The sequence below is a fragment of the Nicrophorus vespilloides genome, unplaced genomic scaffold (assembly GCF_001412225.1).
Source record: "Nicrophorus vespilloides isolate i.1.1-1 unplaced genomic scaffold, Nicve_v1.0, whole genome shotgun sequence".
Lineage (NCBI taxonomy): Eukaryota > Metazoa > Arthropoda > Insecta > Coleoptera > Silphidae > Nicrophorus > Nicrophorus vespilloides.
In genome coordinates this window covers 28,797-52,456 of record NW_017099154.1, presented here as the reverse complement: position 1 = coordinate 52,456, position 23,660 = coordinate 28,797, and the positions used below count along the sequence as shown (strand labels likewise).

General features: G+C 28.7%; 2 protein-coding genes and 1 pseudogene across 2 annotated transcripts in view; 1 reads left to right on the top strand and 2 right to left on the bottom strand.

Moving 5' to 3' along the window:
- Positions 1-23,660, bottom strand: part of LOC108564108 — a 79,449-nt gene that overhangs the window by 39,205 nt on the left and 16,584 nt on the right. The window lies entirely within an intron of this gene.
- Positions 549-5,335, bottom strand: LOC108564107 (annotated as a pseudogene).
- Positions 12,021-12,830, top strand: LOC108564109. The gene is made up of 3 exons (XM_017923033.1): positions 12,021-12,079; positions 12,139-12,300; positions 12,363-12,830. Exons 1-3 carry the CDS (start codon positions 12,076-12,078, stop codon positions 12,578-12,580), a joined length of 384 nt encoding a protein of 127 aa, XP_017778522.1. The 5' UTR covers positions 12,021-12,075; the 3' UTR covers positions 12,581-12,830.

Below are 23,660 nucleotides of genomic sequence, written 5' to 3'. Positions count from 1 at the left end.
ATGTATATGAACTAATTCTGGGGTGCCCAACCCCAATCGTTTGGTGGACCAAAACAATTTTTGTTTTTACTACATTGTGGCTATAATGCACGTTTTCATTTTGGAAATGTATCTTCAGCATACATTTCTGAAAAAAATCAAGCTTATTCTATTGGAATATGCACTTTGTAACTCTATGATCCACCTGTACGTTAAATGGAGTAATTAATATTTTGAACATTTCCTCATACTTTTGCATATATTTTAAATATTTAAAAAAATATTTACTGTCACTATTTTATAACCAGAAATGAATCGAATAAGGCATGTTAACACTAAATACTACGTAAATACAGCTAGTCATGCAAGAAAATCAATTAAATACTTAAACAAAACAAAAAACAAGAAAATAATGCAACAAATATTAAGAAACTGCAAATAATTGTAAAAAAATATAAAAATATACAGCAGCAATAAATAACAAACTTACAATACAATAAATGCACAAGCAGACACAATATAACTGACCAGCTGGTAGTAATTGCACCCCCCAAGTATACAACCAATAGCTAAGAGTTATCCTCCAAATCACCAATCGATCCCACTCTCATAGATTTCCTTTCACTGTCGCGACCGTTTCTGAACAAAGTTATATAACTCACATCTTGTTTTTGTCAAGTCCTCGTGTTCCATAATTTTTGATCCCTTAAATTTAATCATCGAAAAAAATGCGAAAATTTAATCATCAAGTTTGCCGTTATAGACATTCCGCGTTCGACGGCAAACATATGATTAGTTTTTTTTTTCAAAACATTTCTTAAAGTCTTTTTGGTTCTTCTTTCTCAATTTACGGCAGATTAAACATGCAAAGATTTTTTCTTCTCTTGTTTTGCTCCATAAAATCACTAATCTTCCTCATTTTACTTCTAAGGTATAAATTCTCAGTTATGAGCAACTCAATTTCACTGTTCATCTTTTGAAACTTAGCACTAAAGCCCTCCATTATTGTGGTCAGTGCCTTACAGAGTGTAATCTCAATGTTGGATGATAGCGCAGAAATGATAGGCTCCTTTTCAAATGCTTTAATAATCAGTGACCAGTAATAATTATTCAAGTTACACTAAAAACCCGAAAAGATTCCACAGCTCCAACAGCTTATTCAAGCTTGGCAGCCATTTGTATACTGAATTGATTTTCATAAAGCATGAGTTTTGTTCCGAACGATTTTATATCTTGATAACATTTTATAATCAGCTTATTTTCATCTTGTACCTGATTTAATTCATTTAATTACATTGTTATACCTGTTACAAAACATAAATCTAGAATGCAGAAAACTTCAATTGGGCCGCGAGTTGTTTCATGCCCGCATTTATTCATATTTAGTATCTTATTTTTATGAAAAAAAAAAATGGTTTAATTGGCAAGATTCAATAATATGAGTTTAATGGTCTTTAAGGTCAAAAAAGACTATGGTACTTTGAATTAATTATAAAATAATTTAAAAAATAACTATATCCAGCAAACTTTCTTTTGAGAAATAAAATAATTATATTAATACACCTTAAAAAAATACAATTTTATAAATAATTAGTGATGTACTGCAAAACTATAGTTATTATTTAATACCTCCTGAGTTAATTAATCTATGAAATGAGGCATAAATGTCTGTCAGGTATACCAATTACTATGAGCACTTGATAGTTTACAGTTCAGTTTGTATGTCTTCAAATTCTATGAATACGAATATCAGTTGTGAGAACTGACATGGATTTAAACAGTTTAGGTTATTGACGGTATTAATTATAGTATTGATGTTTTTGTTTAATATACTTGTATGCTACATACATTATAGTTTTTAAATTACTGTAATACCTCGATTTGCGAATAGGATGCGTTCCTAGATGACAAAAGCTAAACAAAACTGCGTAAAGTTATTACTGTACTAATAATAGTAATAACAAATTATAATAGACATTTATTATATGAAAGTAACGTATAATAAGTATTAAAATATGCATTAAGCTTAAGATCTTCAGCCTTTGAAGTTCATCAAAGGGATTAACTTAACTAAACTCCATATATAAAAAATAATATATAACGAAAGAGTACATAATAACTTTTTCTTATAATAACTATAAATAACTATATACTTCATGGGCGGAAAGACTACGGTTGATAGGCCTTTGGGCCAATATAAATTGTTAAATAAAAATACTATTCCATTTAGTAATTTAAGGAAATTTATTTTTCTCATAATTTAAATTTTAATAAATAAAGTATTGTTAAATAAAATGGATATTTCGTTAATTTTCATACACCTCACTAATAATTTATGTATAGCGAAACTGGAGCAAACTACCATTACCACCTTCCTCCCGAAGACACCATGTTTTGATGGGCACAAGTTTCCGAACTAATTTAACATCGCGCATTTTTTACGAGCGCATCGGATAATTTGATACTCAAGCCATGTAAGTCAAACAATTTTGCAGTTATAAATATTTAAACATCAGTCGGGTGGCGCCAGGAATTACGTAATATGAGCATGCATCGCAATATGTGACCCCTTCAACCTATATTGCATGTATTTCAATATCATAAGTTGCGTACACATCACCCAGTTCTTGCGAATTTGTATGTGTAATATATTAGTCAACTTAACTTGATATAATACATCCCAATATTAAGTTAATGAGAATTAAATTGAAGCCACGGCTGTTCATAAATACCTCATATAGTCCGGGTAATAATTAATATACTGGCCTGTTTGAAACCAGACTATTTAAGAACAACGGTTTTATGCATAATAATAAACCATTCAAAAATAGAGTATAATAGATATAAACTAATGATTTATGTATAATTTTGTGTACTTATTTGGAGAATACATTTTTCATTTGTCGTACTATAGAATATCCGGACTGATCGAAGCCGCACTAAGCAAGGTACTTCTGTATTTGTAAATTTTATTAGTCTAATGAATTAAACATTGTTCTATGTACAATGTTTAATTACACTATATACTAAGAAAATCAATGTTTTTGTTTGAAAAATATTAAAAAAAAATAAATTCAGGTGGTCCAAATATAAAAGTAGATACTATTGTTCCTTGGGATTATTATCTTAATAATGCAATATTTCACAATTTACTTGCTAATTTCGGGTGGTGTGCACGTATCTTTAAGAGTTATAAATTATTAATATTATTTAAAATTTAAATATTACATTATAATGTCATATTTACTAAAACAATAGCAGATGTTATATTAAATTTATTCCCTTTCTCTGATATCGTAAACATATATTGGTCTTTTCTTTTATATTAGATAATTTTATTACGAATATGTAACATAAAGTTGGGACTCGTAGGAGGAGTGGCATAAGGTTAATAAAATATCTGGAAGCCATAACTTTATTGTTATAAAACCCTATAGAAATAATGCGGGTTCGTGGCGTAGGAAAGGGTCAGAGAGAAAGAAAAAAGCATACACTACTCTCTCAATTGCAGTGCGTTTGGGCAGCCATAAACGTCCCTACAAGAAGAAAATGATACATCATGATTTTCGAGTACGGTACGAGTGGAAATAGCCCAGGTCTCATCGGAAGCACCGGAACGGCCTATACCGCTACCGTTATCAAAACCGAATTAACATTCGCACTTTCGTAGTAATAGCAGTTTAACGACCATCACCGGCTTTCATCTGCACGCATAATAACGTTTAACATCTTTTTAACACCAAATTATAGCACACCGCTGATTCCGATCCCATTAAACACAATTGAGATTGCCACTATTTAATGGTTAAGTTACCTAATTATATCGCTAATCCATATATTTGCAAGATCAATTTGTCATCATTAATCACTGGTTGTTTTCTGGAACATATAGTTTTTTTTATTAATATTCGAGTTCTGATTTTTCAAGCTATACATCAATATTCCTTCAGGACTCACTTAATGCTCGTTGTCTTAATTCAATTTCGATAATACGAATTGTGTAACAAAAAATATAACATCTATTAAATTATATATTCATCGTGTGCTTATTTTACATTCGCTTAACGTAAATCTTTGTGTTTCCGTCGGAAATAACTTTATAATTTATTAATTAAAAATAATATATATCTTTTCGCATCCTTAAATTTATAATTGAATATTAGTTAATAATACGCTTTACTAACTACACTTAGTCTTAATTTAAGTTCGATAATACGTACATGACTACGTACACTTCTATAACGAAAATAAAATTAATATACTACAAAGTGTACGTATGTTTGAACAAGTTGTATGTTCATCCGAACAAAGAGACAAAAGCTTACCTAATTGTAAATATAAAAGCATCCCTAACTTTACGTGACTTTAACAATAGTCTAGACTCATTTATGGCACTCTTAATTTGTGCACGATTCGTACATACGTACACTTTATCGTATATGTTAATTTTATTTTTATTAAGGAGGCGTATATTCCTTAATAAAAATAAAAGCAATGAACAACACAATTATGTTCGCCTCTATAACACATATACAATGAATATACTCAGTAATGTATCGTCTAATTATTGTATATTCGCTTAACGTATAGTTTAATTAATTGCTAAATTTATAGTTAAATGTTATAAACAAGAGTCGTATAGGTACATCATTAAGTTGCTAGAGCTGTCAAATGTATTAAAAAATTGAAAATTATTATCAAACATACGATAATAATGAATATTTATTTTGTATTTTTTAGTAAACATAAAATTTCTATATATTTTATTATATTAATCCAGGATTAAAATAAATTTTATTATAATTTTGCAAAACGCTTCCGTATTATAATACCGTTTAAAAAGAAATAAAACTTTTTTACGAGAATTCCATGAAAGCTGTAACGAAAGTCATTCGCGCAAAGTTTTATTTCGTAAGCCGGACGCTTTGTTTCGCGAATACATTTGATCTCGCTCCCGGAATTTGCGCCTGCAAAATAATTTTAAAAGAACAAACTGCATTCGGCAGAATTATACGCGTATTTCATTAGGCATTTTGTCCACATTTTTTTTTCATCACCACTAAAAATATTTTATTACGAACGAATTCGACTGCGCTGCCTCTATCCGCTTTTGTTCGCTGAAAACGACCTTATCTATGCGGCTCTTGGGGCTTCCCACTTCACGTAACCACTTCTTCATGTCTTCCACCTTCTCTTCGCTTCCTTCCAAGATCCCTTGAACAGTGCCTCTCCTTGTATTCCTGCAAAAACCCTTCAGGCCCAATTTATCCGCCTGGCTGCAGGTGAATTTTCGGAAGTGAACGCCTTGAACTTTTCCGTGTACCTCAAAATTCACAGACACCAAACTTTTATTCATAGTTGGGAATAAAACGGAAATAAAAGTCGTGCTACAAAAAAATCAACAAATCTGACACTGCGACAGACGTTTCGACAGACACGGCTGTGATAAATTGAAGTAAATAAAATATTTCTGGATGATCACATACATGAATCCTTTACTATTTAATAAAGTTAAGCAATGTGTGTTAAAGGTAATACTTGTAATTGGAACTAAAATATTACGATTTGATATTGTAATTAGTCGTCAAATAATACATGATTATCAATTAGGAAATTGTGAGATTGACAATTGTAATGTTAAAAGAATATATCAAATTTTGCTCATTCTGATTTGCTTAATTTAACCATAATTAAAAATAAAATAAAATTAGATGTATATGTTCTTTTTTTATGTAGTATAATTTTATTCACAATCTATTCATCAATGTGAACATTGAGTAAATTTAAGATCGCGGTTGACAATAAATGGATAATTTTCCCGGTGGATAGTTACCATTATGATGATTTTCATTTTAATTTATTGGTTGGTTGTCGTCTTGTAGGTTAACTTCAGTAGTATATTGATGCTTTGCTATTCCACTATTTCCTTTGAGTGTGAATCTGCTGCTATTCTTAACACTGTCATTGTCCATCGACTTGGCTGAAGGTCCATATGTGAAACCTCATTCATTTCATCTGTGATGAACGATGGCCATATTGCTGCAAGCACCGAGAGGACTGATAAAGCTTGACCAGGATTCGAACCGGCGCGCACGAAATCGCAAACATATAAAAAATCTTGACAAAGTGAATAATTACACAAAGAAATCTTCTGGTTGAAAACTATAAGGATTTTGACTTCAATATTTTTGAATAAAGTTTTATAATCTATTTTTATTTATTGTAACAATAAGCAAATTATTATTCTCAATTTTATAATCATGATCATGACATAAAAATAAATTATTTAATAAATAGAAATCATTATTGATTATCTGATTTTTTACTCGTTCAGCTTTACAATTAAAATAATATTGGATTTAATGGAAAAGCATTGTTGAAATACGCACAATGTTCACAAAAAAGTATCGAATTTCAGTTGAACCTATTTTCTATACAACTCTCATCGAAAGTGTTATTTTACACATGAATGTTCATATACAATTGATATACGAACTATGAATACTAGTTCAAGTTATTTGAAGCATAGCACAGTAATAATAGTCTATTAATAATAAATGGTTTATATTTTCTTCTTTTTTTTTTGGTCAATGTTCAATAGAATTTTTATTAAGGCAGTAAAGCTTTGTGCGGATTTATGGCAATGCAATAAAGTGTATATTTTAATTCGGAGACCCCTGAAATATTTCATCTCGTTTCGCGTATTGTTGCAAACAAAGGAGGAGAAAGAACTGGCTGCCAGATGAAAAAGAATGAACGTAAAGCTTTTCGGCACGCTACTTTCGGTGGAGGCGCCGGATTCTACCCTCGCCTTTCATATGTTCATATACAGGGTGTTACAGTTTTAATATATGCAGACACATTTCAAATATAAATAGTGATTAATTTGTATACATTATATATATATTATGTACAGAAATTATTACAATTATATTAAAATCAATTTTAGTAATTTATAATTTTGTTATATATTTCTCCTATTCTAAAGAAAGTTCTAATATTATTGTACGTAAATTAAATTCATTAAATACACACTTATTGCTCAAAACTAGTTTAAAATAGATATAGATTTAATTTGTGAATTTATTAAAATTAAATAAGATTTAATTTCATATCACTTTTTCATATTATCTAAAATGATGCAAATGACACATTTTATTACCATAACATTTGTAGTAGCAAATAATACATTTCATCATTTTTTACTAAGGTGGGTGTTATTTTTCTAAAGATTTGTTTTCAAAATTGTAATAGATGTTGCCTTCCTTTTTACATATTTTAGTACTTCTTCATGTTCAGTTCTATCTTTTGTTTCAACTTCAACTTAACATCTACTTATTATACCTGCATCAGTTTTAGAAAGAAAATAGTATTCGTTTTCTTTTAAACGAAGACTTGATCCAAATACTATACTTTTTTTGTCGTAATAATTTATTTATTCAGTATAAACAATAAATAAATTTAATTACCGTGGACATGAAATGGATAAAGTTTTCCATTATGAAGATTAATAATTACTTAAATCTATATACTAAATCTAGTGGTTTATAATGCTTAAGTCTAATTATTGTTTCTCTGTCGTCAAGCAGGTCAATAGCAAGAATATTAGTATGCCCTGATAATATTTATTGGGCATTTTGATTGGGACCTTTAGATAATTTGAATGTTGATTATATACAAAACAACTAAACTAGATAAATTATATTATTCATATTTTAGCTCGGGCAGAAAGACCCATGGTCAATAGCTCTTTGAAGCAGTTCACTTTTTTGATTTACGATATTTATACTATTGTATTGAGTTTTTTTATTTTGTTATTTTATAAATATTATTATTCTTATTTTATTTAAAACAAAACTGTTAATTGCCTATAAAAAATGAACCACCAATAGTTATATCTTTCGAATAAAATTCAATAATTTAATCTAAATAATATACTAATTTTATAAGTATATATATTCAAAGGATATGTATATACATGTTTGCAGTCTTAGTTTTATATTGTATATTACTAACATAGACTTAGTAATATAAAGTTCAGTACGATATAATTTGTTCAGATGTGAATGTTACATATTTATTATGTTCTAACTCTATTTTTTTTTCTATTTAAGTTAAACATTTTGTTTTTACATTACATTATATTTTAGGTGTTCATCTTTTATATATAATAAAAAAATGTGATATAATTTATTCGAAAAGCATTGTCAATATAATAATAAACTGCATATTTTCATTGAAATATTTGGACCTCGCATAATACAAATTCATTAAAATCTGAATTGAAAAATTAAAAACTGCAAGTATGCAGACTATAATCAAAAAATAATCGGTTTTATTGATTAATCCGATTTCAAACAATTGAATATCGGCTTAATCGTTTATCCGCACTATGCGAGGTATTGCTATATTTCATTATTTACATTGCCGATTATTTCACTAAAGTCATCAGGTCTCACTTAGCTAAAATTCAACTCTTAAAATTAAGTTAAATATCTTGTTCAGTATTCAACTTGTGGGCTAGACTGTAAGGGCAAATAGGTTGTCCTGAAAGATTAAAACGAAATTAGGCTGTTGTGAATGCCTTCCATGATATTTTTTTCCCTCTCTGTGCAAGATAAAAATTGCGTGCGCGTTTACAATCTGTCCCAGGACTCGTTCGGCCGTGGGAATTTGCAATGCAAATCCGGTCTAAATCATCCTCGGAAAAATGTCACCATCCACAAAAGAGAGAGAGGGGCCCAAACGCAGAGAGAGAGAGATAGAGAGCAGAAACCAAAAAAATGGAAGTAGATGAAGGACGGAACACACCCAACGACGAGAAGATGTATATGCACGTAGGTATAAAGCACTTCATTACAACTAAACTGAAAGTTTTTGAAACGCGCGCCTGCTCTTAAGTGTACGGAGGGGCCTGCTCCTAATAGAAAATATTAACTTCCGGCCGCGTTATAGTGTAATCTCCGGTGGAGAAACTTTATGAAACGGACGACGAGAAATTATTTATACATTTTAAAAAGGGATCTGCCTCCACCTTCATCCTCCTCCACCTTCACCTTTTGCCGCCCGTAGACAGCAGCCCGCAGGTTCCCCCTTGTCTCCTGCATTTTAAATCTCACTAAGTTACGAGGATGGGACTCATATAAGTCAAGCGAACGAAGGGAAATTAGGACCCTTTTATTAAGCAAACTCTTAAATCATATCCCTTCGCTTTCTCTGCTGGATCTTCTAAATGACATTCAACTTCCAACTTACAAGACCACCCCTTAACACCTTAAAGTATATACTTCCAGAGACTTCCGTGGTCTGTTTAAATAAACTTCTTGCATTCCAACTTCGTAAACGTAATACAAATAATCGTTTTTAATCAAATACACTTTCGTTAACATTATGTAACTTTTACTACTAAAATGTACCCAAATTAGTTAACAAAATGTTAATTGAATAAATAATGAAAGGTTTAATTAGTGCAATTTTGACATTAACCAAATTTAATATATAATTTATATGTATTTAATGCTTCAAAATCAATGTATTATTAATAGACTAGAATATTATTGTTTATATTTATTAGAATAGTTTGTAATTCATATGTAATTTCAATCAATAATAATAAGTTTAAATTATAAACATTATAAAAAATTTTATTTAATGAAATGACATGAACGTTCAACGGAAAAAAAAATATTTTTTATAATCAATAAAAATATACTTAAATTATTAACAATTAGTATAGTTAATATATAGTTTATTAATCATATATTATAAATAAATAAATTAATTGATTTCTACATTAAATAATGATTTAAATGCATTTCTGTATTTCTGCTCAATAATTTACTTTATCTTCATTATATGCCTAAAAAATTTGTTTTTCATGTATATTATATGGTATAAACTAATTTATAGAATATATTTGGTATTGTTGTTTATTAAAAAAGAAAAGTCCTTTGGAGTTTGAGGCCCCGATCATAAATATGTTGTGGGGCCCCAAAGTATAAGCGGGGGACTCAAGTACTACCTTTTGTGGGCCCCATAATAGTCTGATTGACCGCTCATAGCGACGATACTGATTAAAAATATTAATATGTATATTAAGTTTAATAATATGAAGAGAAAATAAGACTTTAAAATTTTCAGCAACTCAGTCCTAAGAGGTTGAATAACGATTTGGACGACTATACGGCATTATAACTTCTCAAGAAAGAAAAAGTAGGTTTTTTGTGCTCTCCCAGAGATTAATATACATTGGCTGTATCGACAGTATTCTTGCTCTCAGCAGGCGAAGACGAAGAATATTTTCGTTGTGTTATTGATTCCGATACAATGAAAAATGCAATTAATTTCAAATATAGATCCCGTGGGGGGCCGTCGGAGGCGGCGGGGGCCGATTAATCTTAATCACGCTCCTCGCTCCGGTAATTTCTCGGGCGGCTGTGGAGGCGGCGGCTAAACTCCAGCAGAAAAATATCGCTCGTTCAACTCTTTCGCACATTCATCATCGGCCGTTTTAGCAGAACAATGGCCACACGCTGGGTACGTTCGCATTTCGCTAGCTGCAAAATGGATAGAGAGATATGCACAATGCAATAAAGCCAACGAGTGACAAAGAAAACTACAGAAAAGAAGGAAATAAATAATGAAGATGAGAGTAAAAAAAAATGAAAAAGGCTAAAGGTCCAGTCGGTTCCTGATTTAGATTCTGGCAACACGCGGTGACCAGTTATTATATGCGAATATATTAAAGCTGCGGGGGACATTCTATGTGCTCTCCTTGTTTATTTTTTGTTCATCATTGGTTCTTTTTTTCTGGTCGGTCCGGCGGTTTTTGTGTTATTTTTATTTATTTATTTTTTCATCGCGACGGGGGAGTCGTTTGGAAAATCGCCCTGTGACTTCCACCAGAAGCAGCATAAATCCGCTCCCTGTTTAATACTTTCGAAACCATAAAGCAATCTAATAAATGGGGCATTGCACAAGATTAATTATTACGTAGTATAACCAAACAAATAAAATTACAAAAAGTGGTTAAAATATCCATAGATTCTTACTAAGTTTATTATATTTTTGCATGCATTTGATTTTATAATTATATGAAAAATGTGCACAAATTCGGCTCTTCGTTGAGTCAAGTGCGACTCCCATTAAAATTTTATTATATATGAATTTGATTACTAAAATTTTTCATATTTTTATTTTTAATATATGTTCTTATCAGGGTTTATATAAAAACCGGTTTTCAAATCTCAACTTTTCTACAAAACCGGTTTAAACCGTTTTTTGTATTTTCTCAAAAAAATAGAGAAAAGGGATTTTTATAATTTGTTTTCTATTGCTCACATGGATCTATTGCATATACAAGCTTGGTTTAATCGTCGTTAGAGTATTAAATAATGAACCATAGCAAACAGGTAGAAATAGAGTTGCCATTACTTTTTCCAGTAAGAAATACGTAAACTCTTTCTTGTCTTTTACGTTCCTCAAAGCTGTATTCCTTCACATCCTTCAGATGCATAAAAAAATATTTGTAAGCGGGGAGTAATAATACAAGACTTAGAACATTCATTCCGTTATGGGCCTCAGATACCACTTGCATAGTCTCGCACTTTTCGTTCTAGTAAAAACTACGACTTCAGTTTTTTTTTAAGCAAAAATTCCAACATTAAATATATTATTTTAAAAAGAAGGTAAAATAGAATGTATATACTATAAAATTTAAACGAGAGGAGCAGGAAAAAAATAAAAGGAAAAAAGAAGAAGAAGAAATTTTTCATATAAATTTGTTAGTACAAAATAAATTATATTTCCAACTAAAAGTGAAACATCTATATTTAATAATATTTATAAAATTAATGTACTTTTCAATTAACAATCATAAAATAAATATAACAATATAATTAATCATTAATTATAACAATTTTAATTAAAAAAAATGCAATGTTATTAGCAATGTAGATAACTTATATGATGTTGTAATTATGTTTGCAAATGTTTGTATAAAATTGTTAATTAAATTTATTATATAATAGAATATATCAATTATAAGAAATAGTTTTAAATTAAGAAATAAATATCTGCAGCTTCTGAAATTTGATTATGGGTAAGTATTGATATTATGTAGTGAAGTTTTCAAAATTAATTTCTTTTATTTTCTTGCAGCATCTTATATTCTAGTAAGAATCGCATCAATTCAGTATAAATATTACTATCAAATTATTAAAAAAGAAGATATTTTAAGCGCATTCTTGCAGCTGGGAAAGCCGGTTTCGGTAAGGTTGGAAAACGGCGAAATTATTAGTGCAAAATATTTGTATAAATCCGGTGAGTATACATATTTGCTCGATAATTAAATCAATATTAATTATTTTCTTGTTGCAATTCAGATAAAATAAAAAGTTTGATGATTATGAAAAATCATCTGGAAGAGGAACATGTCAATCAAGTTCGGCATGAAGATATGGTTTCAATTGGACCAAATAGAAGTTTGATTCGTTCCTCTGTGTTGGCTACTCGAAAATTGTTGATGGAATTATTTCCAAAGACAACTCTGGCGGGCAAGGTATGCAATATATTTAAGAATATGTTTCCAAATTACACTTGAATGTGGACAAATTAGCTGACATAATTCATATCGTTCGTGAAAAATGTAAGAATATTAATAGAGTAGTTATTCATTTAGCAATTACCTGAAAATACTCATTTAATTTTTTATTTGTGAAAATGTTTGTACTAAACCCAAAATTTTAATACTTGAATACATTACTTTTAATATTAAATTTAACATGTTATTGTACATTATAGCGGCTCCCGAGCCGAGTGCGGCTCTTCCAATAAAATATTACACTAACAAATAAAATATAACACATTATTATACATTATGATTCAGCTTTTTTTTAAAATTTTATTCCAAAAACTTTAGATGTCGCTCCTAATATATTCCGGTAGATAAATATGACTTTTTCTGCAAATAGTCTGACGTTTATAATTTTCAATATTTCTGCCTCTATAAAATGCTATATAACAAGGAATCCCAAACCTTTTTCTATATCGACCTACTTAAAAAAAATCATGGACCTCTAAATTGTTTCCCAAATAGCTATTGGTATAAGAAATCCAGCTACATAATAGTTTTTTATTAATAAAAAATTGTATAACTTCGTTTGACTTCAATAATGATCACCTTAAATAAAAATTCAAATTAGATTAATCCAATTATTGTGGTTGATATTTTTTTAGTAATACTTTTAGAGCAAATAGTTACAATAATCTTAAACCAACGCGTTCTGATGTTGTTAATCTATTTCTTATTTTTCGTAATAACAAATAAGAATTAGAATAATTTCAAAATGATTTTTCAAAGGTATTTGTTAATCTGACGTATGTTTTAAAAATGTATTTGCAATGCCCAAAATTAGCAAAAACTCACTTGATTTTTAGACTCCCAAATTCTTCTTTGGTTTCAATTCTTCTTGCAAAGAGAAATAAATACCAAATGTGTTGCTTTGAATCCAAGACGGGACATCTAAATCGTCTAAATCTTTATAACCAACATTGGTATGTTCTTTTAATTTTTACAACTGGTCTAGTAGAATAATTTCGCGTTAATATCATTTCTCAAAATATGGAAAATAAAAAGATAAAAATAATTTTAAAGAACAATCAATATATAACTATCAAACTTTAACGAGAATCTATTATCCTAGTAAAGTTGTTTGCATATTAATAAATAAAGAAATTATATACTCTACATTCAATCAATTTTGTTACTATAAGTTTATCAATTTCTTGATTACATAATTAAAGATTGTTATAAAACGCTGCAAGAAATTTGTATTCTAGATTTTACAAATTATCATTAGAATAATAAAGCATAAAGATTTAGGTCAACAAGCTTCTGAAGGAAAAAAAAATATAAAGAATCTCATGCAAATGTTTATTATGTGTTACAAAAAAGATTATTAATATAATTTACTATTAAAAATAATTAAAATAAACAAATAAATAAAATATTTAATTACAAATTTATATTGGCTCTTATAGTCCATTTATTCAATATAAATGGATTGTAACTATAAGAGTGAAAAATCTCTCGATTAATAATATACTCTCAATAATGTGTTAATATATGTTGTTTAATAAATCTCCTAGGTAAATCCAGTGGATCAAATTGATTCGGTTTGTTGGAGTCTTAAGCTGTTGTCAAGAGGATTTATAGCCAGAACATTTATGTGGCATTCAAGCGCAGCTATTTATTTCCATAGCTTTCTTCACTGTTTACATTTAGAGGATCTTATGTATACTCCTGTTTTTTTTTTATTTAACACAAAGAACCAATAACTTTCTTCAAACATTCTCACTTGAACTTTTATATAACTACAAAGATTTCAAATAGTTAATTTCCAGTACAGATGAATTTCCATATTTATTACTTTGAGTTCATTTCTAACGAATGCAAAGAAAATATAAATAAATTTAATTTTATGTTGAATATTCCTGATAATAATTAATATCTCAATAATATTTAATAACTTTATTTTATTTAATTTATTTCAGCAATGTATGATATTATTTTAGTAATATAATAAAGAATTATGAAAAACTTATTAATAATAAGCAAATAAAAAACGTAAACTAATTTAATTTAATAAATGAAAACATATTCTTGAGTTATTATAATTAACTTTTTATTTTTTATTATTATTGTATAAAGAGGCTTTATTTAGATATTGTTACTATATTAATTACTGCATTTATTGACTTCAAATTTTCCTTCATTTTAACATTAATTATTTTTATTGGATAATAATTGAACTTTTATCTGTAATAAAGTTTTAATTTTAATTATATTAAAATTATGTAACATAATTTCAGTCCATAATCTGGTTGAAATAATTGCAATGGGAAATCCATTATTAATAATTTACAATTTGTTTAACAATGCGTGTATGTTGTAAATTAGTTTACATCAATTACAGTTGTTACGAGTTAATCATCACCTGTTGTTCAGGTTTCGAAGCCGAGCTGTGATTATTGAAATTTATAAGCATATGAACTGTACCGTAGTAGCAAATGCTGGAGGTGTTTCAACAACCCTACAAATACTATCAGATCCTTGTACCAAAATTATAAAAGAAATTGTGTTTAGAAATAAATTAAGTACATTTAATTGATATATGCATTGATTGCAACATCTCGAATAGTGCGGCATCGATTAATCCGGATTCAGTACATGATTCTTTAAAAATATGTTTTTATTACATTCATAAATTATTTTTATCATTAAATTTTATATTTGTGCAAATTATAAAATGTTAACAAAAATAAAATAAATACAAAATTTTTAAACATATGAATTACTTTCAGATCCTTATACGACACATAAATTATTAGGAAATTGTGTTTAGAAATAATTTAGGTGCATTTATATATTTAGAACAAATAGAAGTACAGCAATACCTCGAATAGTGCGGCGACGGATTCAGTACAGTCCAATTTGAAATTTGAACCGTTAGCAATGTTGTGTCCATATTTCGTTTAATGATAGCTGATTTTATAATTTACAAGCCTGCGGAAGCATTTGTATCTCAGTTTTTTGTTATCAGTGATGCATTTCAAACGCAATAGTGAGAGAGCCCACTATTTGAGCGGAATACCAAAAGTGGCTATTGTTAGAGCCCTCCAACACCTTAATGTGAATAAATCTTTTGTGTCTCGAACCATAACATATTATAACGAAGCTAGTAGTGTTAAAAAATGCTATTTTGGTGGTCGGAAAAAACTACATCTGTGGTAGAAGTGGTTCGGAAACATAAGGCTCGAATTGAATGAAATCCACGAGCAAGTCGAAGACAACTTATGTTAAGTTAAGTTGCCTTCAATAATAACCATGCAACACATACTCAAAATCAAACTCAAAGTAAAGCCTTACAAGATCCAAAAAGGACAAGATCTCACAGATGTTAAAAAAAAAACTAGGTTCGAGAGACAAAGTTCCACTCTTCATTTCACCGCTCGTCTTATCGGCATGGGTCATTTTACAGGCCAATGTCCTAAAAAAATACCAGAGTGTTAATGTGTTCAATAAAGCCCTTCTTCGTGATGGAGGAAGATTCCGCAAGTTCACATTCATTCAGCGTGTGACTCGCTTGTCGACCAACTCATAACGTTATATCAAAAATTTTAAATGTATTCAAAAATTTAATTGTTATCCAGCATTTTTTGCTTTGGTTCAATAAAATCCAATTTCAAATAAAAAAGATACAGCTTTCTGAAAAGTTGCAGTTCAATTGGGCCACCCTGTGTTAACCCTAATTTATATCAAAAGATTATCAATCTAGATTTTTCATTTTTTTAACAGTTTATTATTTATTTAATTAATTAATTAATTAATTAAGAGAAAAAATCGGTAATGTAATGAAATAAGTATAATAAACAAAATATTGAAAAATGTATAATTAATAAAAAAAAAAACATTAAAGAAAATAATTAGAATGGATGTAATAAATATTTATTTTTGTATATAAAAATTCTATTTAGAAATAATTGAAATATACTTTAGTATATTGATATATTTCATAACAAAGCTTAATTTAATATTGATTTGTTTGTGTTGACAGCATCAATTGTAATAATTATTAGAAAATCTAAAAATATTGTTGCAAGAAACTCTTGTATACAAATTTTATAAATTATAATTATTTATTATAATTAATAAGTATAAAAAAGCTGCAGAATAAAAGATTTAATTTTGTATCATTAATGTAAAAATGTTGGAATCAACAACTTGGAACGAATTGTAAATAAATATTGTAGGATTTGAAAATTATTGTTGCACGGATTTGTAATAAAATGTATAGCTTTAATTGAATTGGAAATTCGAATGCAATATTATTTGCATTACAAATGCAATACAAAAACAAAGTGAAAAAAAAAAGAAAATTCCTATCGTGTCTAATAAAATGCACGAGCAATGTGGAATAACAAAATACTGTACGTATTACCAAATGGAACGCAATAATAGTAAAGTCATTATTGTGGGAGAGGAAAACAAGATCGGTTTAGAGTATTTCTCTGATATTCAAATTTTTCCCGTATCGATTGTTGTTCGGTCGGATGTCTGTTTCGCTGCAAACTGTGTATATGTTTGTTATATACACATGCATGTATACTCACATATACACAATACGACATGGAAAGAAGAGGATGAAAGACCGAAGCGGAAAACGAAAAATATGAATAGTTTCTGGATGCGAAATGCTAAAATGTGGATGCGCCTGGCTCCTGACGTCTCTGGCATTTATCGAGTGGTAAAAATTTCCAGTTGCCACTCTATAAGTGTATGTCATTTCGCATCTTCTGCTATAACAGATTGTTCCCATTACTCTTTCCAACTTTTCTCCCCTTCTCCTCCGATATTATTTGTACTAAAATATCGGTGCATGGATGTGTGTCACGTCACATTTCACATGTAATCAATGGATATTGGAACACATTTTATTTATTATCAACTGTCTGAACAAATATCTACGTACGATTCATAAAAAAATATTATTTCAACGCATTCCTTATGACATGACCCTTTAAAAAAATAATTAATTATTTTTTGTCACAAAATTTTAGTTTTTTGCAATATATAAAATTTTAACAAAAATAATATATATACAATAGGATATTTGCATTCAATCATGATCATTACAAATTGCTATTGACTATAGATCTTTCTGTACATTTTTTAATATAATATTGATTATATCATCTTAGCTATAAGTTATTTAAATGGTAATAGTAATACTAGGGTCTCAAAACTTTTTAACCTAAAAACTACACCTACGACTCCTGCACTAAGTCGCAAGAGCCAAAACATTATCTGAAATGAAATATATACAAAAAATATGTATATGATGCAAATTAATTAATAAGAATTTGAAGACAATTTTTACTAGTAAACTTAATCCACAACTACAACGGTGTTGGTGCTCGGGCAGTAGTTTGTCTGATTTTGACAATAGATATTGACTATTTTATTAATAAAACATGTTATACAATGAAATCTACTAATTTTTATGAAAAATACAATTTAAAAAGACCTAATGTACACCAAATGTAAGTATTTTTATTCAGTGGTACATTGAACCGGTTTTCGAATCTCAACTTTTCTATAAATCAGGTTTAAACCGGTTTTAGAATTTTCATGAAAATTCTCTATTTTTTCAACCGGCATAATTAAAATTCACATCCTGATTGACGTATTGGTTTTTCAACTTTAACGAACTATACAATTTACGATATTCTGCTCATTAACTGATGTAATCGAGAGTTAAAACATCACATTATTTTGGTTTGAAATTATATAAATTTCTTCAAAAAAAATTTTTTTTTTTAAACCGGGTTTTAAAAACCGACAAACCCTATTAACGAACATAATCCATTCCAGACTCTTACTCATAACGCAAAACACTTGTTAAGCAAGATATTATTGCACGGGAACTTACACTTTGCACCAAAAAAACGCAAATGTCTGAACATAAGCAAGATTACATTGTATTTTTTTTTTCTTATTTTATTTAATTGACAATTTATTCTATTAAATGATTTCTAATTATAAAAATACAAGTATATTTAAATTTAATGGCAGAAAAATTCAGTTTATTGAAGTTTTAATAATAATAATAAGATTTATTAAAACAATTATATATAAGCAATTAAAAAATATATAGTTTTTATTTAATCATAATAAAAAAATCATTAAATGTTTCAAAGTTATTAATTTATATTTTTGTCATCATGAAAATCTTTCTATTTGATAATTTAACAAGATTAGAAACTTAAGACTTTATGGTTTCCTATTATTATTATTAAGTAGGTTAATAGCCAGCATTATCTGATCTATCGCTATATATTATAGTTAATTTAATGATAGTACCATCAAAATAATGATCGGCATAAAGTTGATAATTTGTAATTAATTTAATTCGCTTATAAGTTTCCTTCAAAAAATTAAAATTTTGTTAGATTAATTGGATTAATTGGATTATAGTTATATATGTTATACTAATTTCAATATTAATTTTTCTGAACATTATTTATAATTTAGTTTTTATTTTCAATTCATACTTCATATATTACATATTTTTTAAATGGTTAATTAAACATTAAATTGTAATAGTAAGTGTACCCTACTTTAATAATTGTTTCCTCAAATTCAGAAATAAGTAAATTGTGGATTTTTTTTGGAAATGAAATATGAAATATCTTTAAACAAAGGTGACCTAAGCAAAAAAAATGATAATTTTTATGGATACATACAATATTAAATTTGATTAAAGATGTACATAAAATGAAATGTGAATGATATTTTACGAAATTTCCTTATGCTTCATTTTTATTTCGCAATTTTATTTGAATATCTTTCTTCGTTCTAATACTGAACACTTAATAAACGTAAAAAGTAACGTTGAGTTTTATGTTTCAATTTTGGGGTTATTAAACAAATAGGGCAGAAATAGTAATCTCTAATTTTCTTTTCGGCATCGAACATCGGCAATGCCGTAGAGGAAGGAACATTCTCCTGAGGTCCCCCATTATCCCGACGGACATTTTAATAGAGCCCCCAAGGGCTGCGAGAATGGGATGGAATTCTATGGCGCAATTAGACTGCGGGGGTGGAAGAGTAAGAGGAGGGCGTGGGTGGTTGGTTGGTTTCACCTCCCTTCTCTTCGGGCGAAAAGCACTAGGATGAGGATGAAGAGGTGGAGGATACACTCCTTCCACGCTGTTCTCCCCCATTCACTTCGGTTTACAGAATTATTTACCTCTGGAGCATTTAATTCGCGGTATCTCAAATTTACATTTCGTGAAAAATTCCGATGGAAAATTGAAATAGGTTTTCGTCGAAAGTTTTGTATTTCTTTTCGTTTCAACGCAGACGAAGTCTGTAATGTATTTCCATTTGTATTCAAATAACTGAGAGGTATTTCGATCTTCATGTTATTGTATGTTTTGCCTGTATTAAATAGATATTTAGAATATTTTTAAATGTATATTTAGTTGAAAAGAAAACCTAAGGAAGACGCGAAATGGATTGCGTTTCGAAACCGAATTTTATTTTAGTTTCTATCTATCTCTTCATTTTCTGATGGGCTTTCGGGGCGTGCAAAATTGACCTCATGTTTTATTCCGCTCGATGTAATCAATCAAATTTTCCCGGAGATATAAAAATTCTGCATCCTCCTTCTCCTCTCGACGCCCACAAAGTCCGTTGAATAAAAAAAAACGAGAACCTTCGGTTTAGGGCAAAAAGAAAACATAACTGTTGAGATAATAAAAAGAGTTTTGGTATAAAAACATTCAAAAATTATGGAATACTTTAGCAAAAATATGTATAGAGGTGTGCTTCAAATATCCAATGAATTTGATAGACTTATGAACAAAAACAGGATTATTGTATCAAATGTATTTTCCACTTCGGTTTCATTAACAACGCTATTTTACAATAATATTACCGAATTTGAATAATATTTTATATTAAAAAAAATAGAAGAACATGTAATAAATGTTACTATTTAATCCTTCAAATTAAATTATTTGTTTAAAAACATACAATTAAAAATTGCACATTGAAAATGTTATAATTAGTATGGCAAGTATATGGATTAAATAGTCGAATCAAGGCAAATATTTTTCCATGAAAGACCACTTTGAATGCAGTTCTTAAGTATAAAAACAAGTTTTTGTAATCTTTTCAGCATATTATATTATACAAATAAATATTTCGCAGACTGTATATAATATACAAAAAAACATGTTTTTTTCCCTTTTGTGATACTAGACAAAAATACATAATTTGTTGAAAAAAATATTATTTTACTTTCTTGATTCTTTTCACTGAGATAATTCACTTGAGATAATCTACCTACCTACTTTTATTTTAACTAAATCGTATGGTACACCTACAACAATTGTATTAGATAAATTTAGCATATTGTTGTACTTTTATTATTAATTACGATGACAGTTAAAATAATAATTATATAATATCATATGCAATATGATATCTAAATTAACGCTAATTTTATATAATGTGGTTTATTCGCAATCAGAAATAAATTTTAAATATACTTCGTATAACGCTATTTCGTTTAGCGTGTGATTGGTTTGAAGAATATATGGAAAACTGATTTGAATTATTTTTAATTATCAGGTTGTAATAAACAATTGTTGAAAATTTACTTTATTAAACTAAATATAAATGTTCTACTGTCAATTTATATTAATGTTATCAATTTTTAGAATCGTTCTAATTAAGTTGTTACAATTTAAATCCGGCTTCATTGTAATAAAAAGAATAAAATAAATAATATAAATAACTTGAAACATAATACTTTTATTTTTTTTACTTTATTTCTTGAACAAACAATATATAGAAATAAAAAATATTTAATACTATTTTTATATGAAATGTCTATTGCATTATTTATATAATCGATATTCCTTTTTTTCTTCTTTATTCATTGATTTTTTACACTTAGAACTGAATTATTAATGAAATTAATAAGACACTTCTAAATATTTAAAATTTTAATCGCAAGCAATTACAAAACGTAATATAACTTATATTTACAAAATGAAATAATTAAAACCTATAACTTTAAATTAATATACAGTGGAACCTTGCTTAACGAGCATAAACCGTTCCAAAATTTCCGGATTTTTACTCGTATAATGAAACAGTTTTGCACAAAATACTCATATGTCCGAACAAAAGTTTTGAAAATGATGTATCAGATGCACAATTAGGGACATCTCTTTTCCTCGTCACTCGTTATGCGAAATGTCGATCGTTAAGCTGTATTTAAAACGTTTTTACAGTCTATAATAAATATTATTCGAAATCTAATGAGGAACTGTAAGGTAATTGCTAGCAAAGTTAAAAGATTAATATCAAACATTAATTAAAATAATATTTACTTGGAAATTCACATACATAATGATAATATTGGGTGAAGTAAAAACTTCTGAGCGTTTTGTCCCATACATCGAACTTCTTCTTGAGACCAGCCTTGGTTCCAAACCAATAAGTTTTATCAATATTTTTGACGATTAGCCTAGCAGAGCCTGTCTCATCTTCGACGTTCATATTACCAGAACGGAAGTATTAGAACCAACGCTTTACTCTGTATTGGATCCATAAAAAATCACATTTTTTGTTTTTGGCCGCCTGTTCCGCTTTTCCCTTTGGTCTTAGTGGCACTGAAAAATGTATCGAATTTTCTCTTTTTTACCTCCATTTTAGAACGCTCTAACACACAACTGGATTCACTAAAGACAAAACTGTCAAAGAACTTTTTTAAAACATTATGTCGGCTTTAAGTCGCCTTTAAGTCGCATTATAGAATGACAAGATGAAACGTATACATCGTGAGATAGGCTCACTAAAGTCATCTAACGAAAAACGCTCAAAACTTTTTACTTCACCCAATATAATGTAAACAAATAGTCTTTAATATTATAATATGATTGATTTTTATTATTATAATTTTAAGCTTTTTATTAATTTTCTGCAATTTTTTACAATATTTTATTATTTTCATTTCAATTGTTCAATGTGTTTATATTTTTATTTACAAATAATCAATCACAATGTACCTTGTGTAATAAATATAATTATTTAGTAAATTCATTACAAACTTTATGTATTATTATTATAATGAAAGTACAAAAAAAAATAGATAGAGAATATTTTAATTGTGATATGTGTTGTATTAATTATACCTAAAACCATCATTCATCTTACTTCGCATACAACGAATACCGGTCACATTGGATATTACACAACAACAACTCTGACGGAATCACATAATAATAGGCCTAATGTAATCAATTACATCGTCGCCATATCGTTAATGCATTTACGAGCCCAATGCGTCCCTGAAAGTTGATTGCCTTTCATTTTCTTTATACAAGACTTTCTCCTTCCCTTTCTTTCGCACACTCTAAACATATATATATAAGCACTTTTTTGTGTAGCCGCCCTTCATCTTTCCTCGTCGACGTCGCCGATCACCGACGCTATTTCTCTTTCATATACAGCGTATTTTTTGTGTATCTATGTGTGTGTGTGTCCGATTATGAACCGGGCAAGGGGTGCCGTTGAAAGGTCGTCCACAGATTGAATAAACAAAAACGCGGACTCTTTCCACCTCCAACTTCTTGCACAATAGCCAGGATTAAAAGTTGGTTGCGATGGGTGAGAGTGGGTTGAAACATTGGCTCCAGAGGAGGTGGAGAAGGGTGCGGGTGGATCAGGGTGTTTTGGCTCGTGAGGCGGGTGTGAGTCGCCATTCGGGATATTAAAATGACTGATGGTCCTGGAGCTTCCTGCGGGGGATATTGAAGTCACAGGAAATGATGACTCTCGGGAAATATTTCATAACTGTATACAGGGTGATTTTGTCATTACTTTATTATTTTCTCAACAGCTCGATCGAAAGTAATCCGAAGAAGAGTGGAGAGAATAAGATATAATAAGAATAATTAAAAATGATATTAGAATTATGTTTCAAGTTCATAAATATTTTTATAAAACGTAATAACAAATATTATATTATTATACCCTAAATCAAGTATTTGTTAATAAAATAAATATTAGAATTATAATAAAAAATTTATCTAACGAATTATCT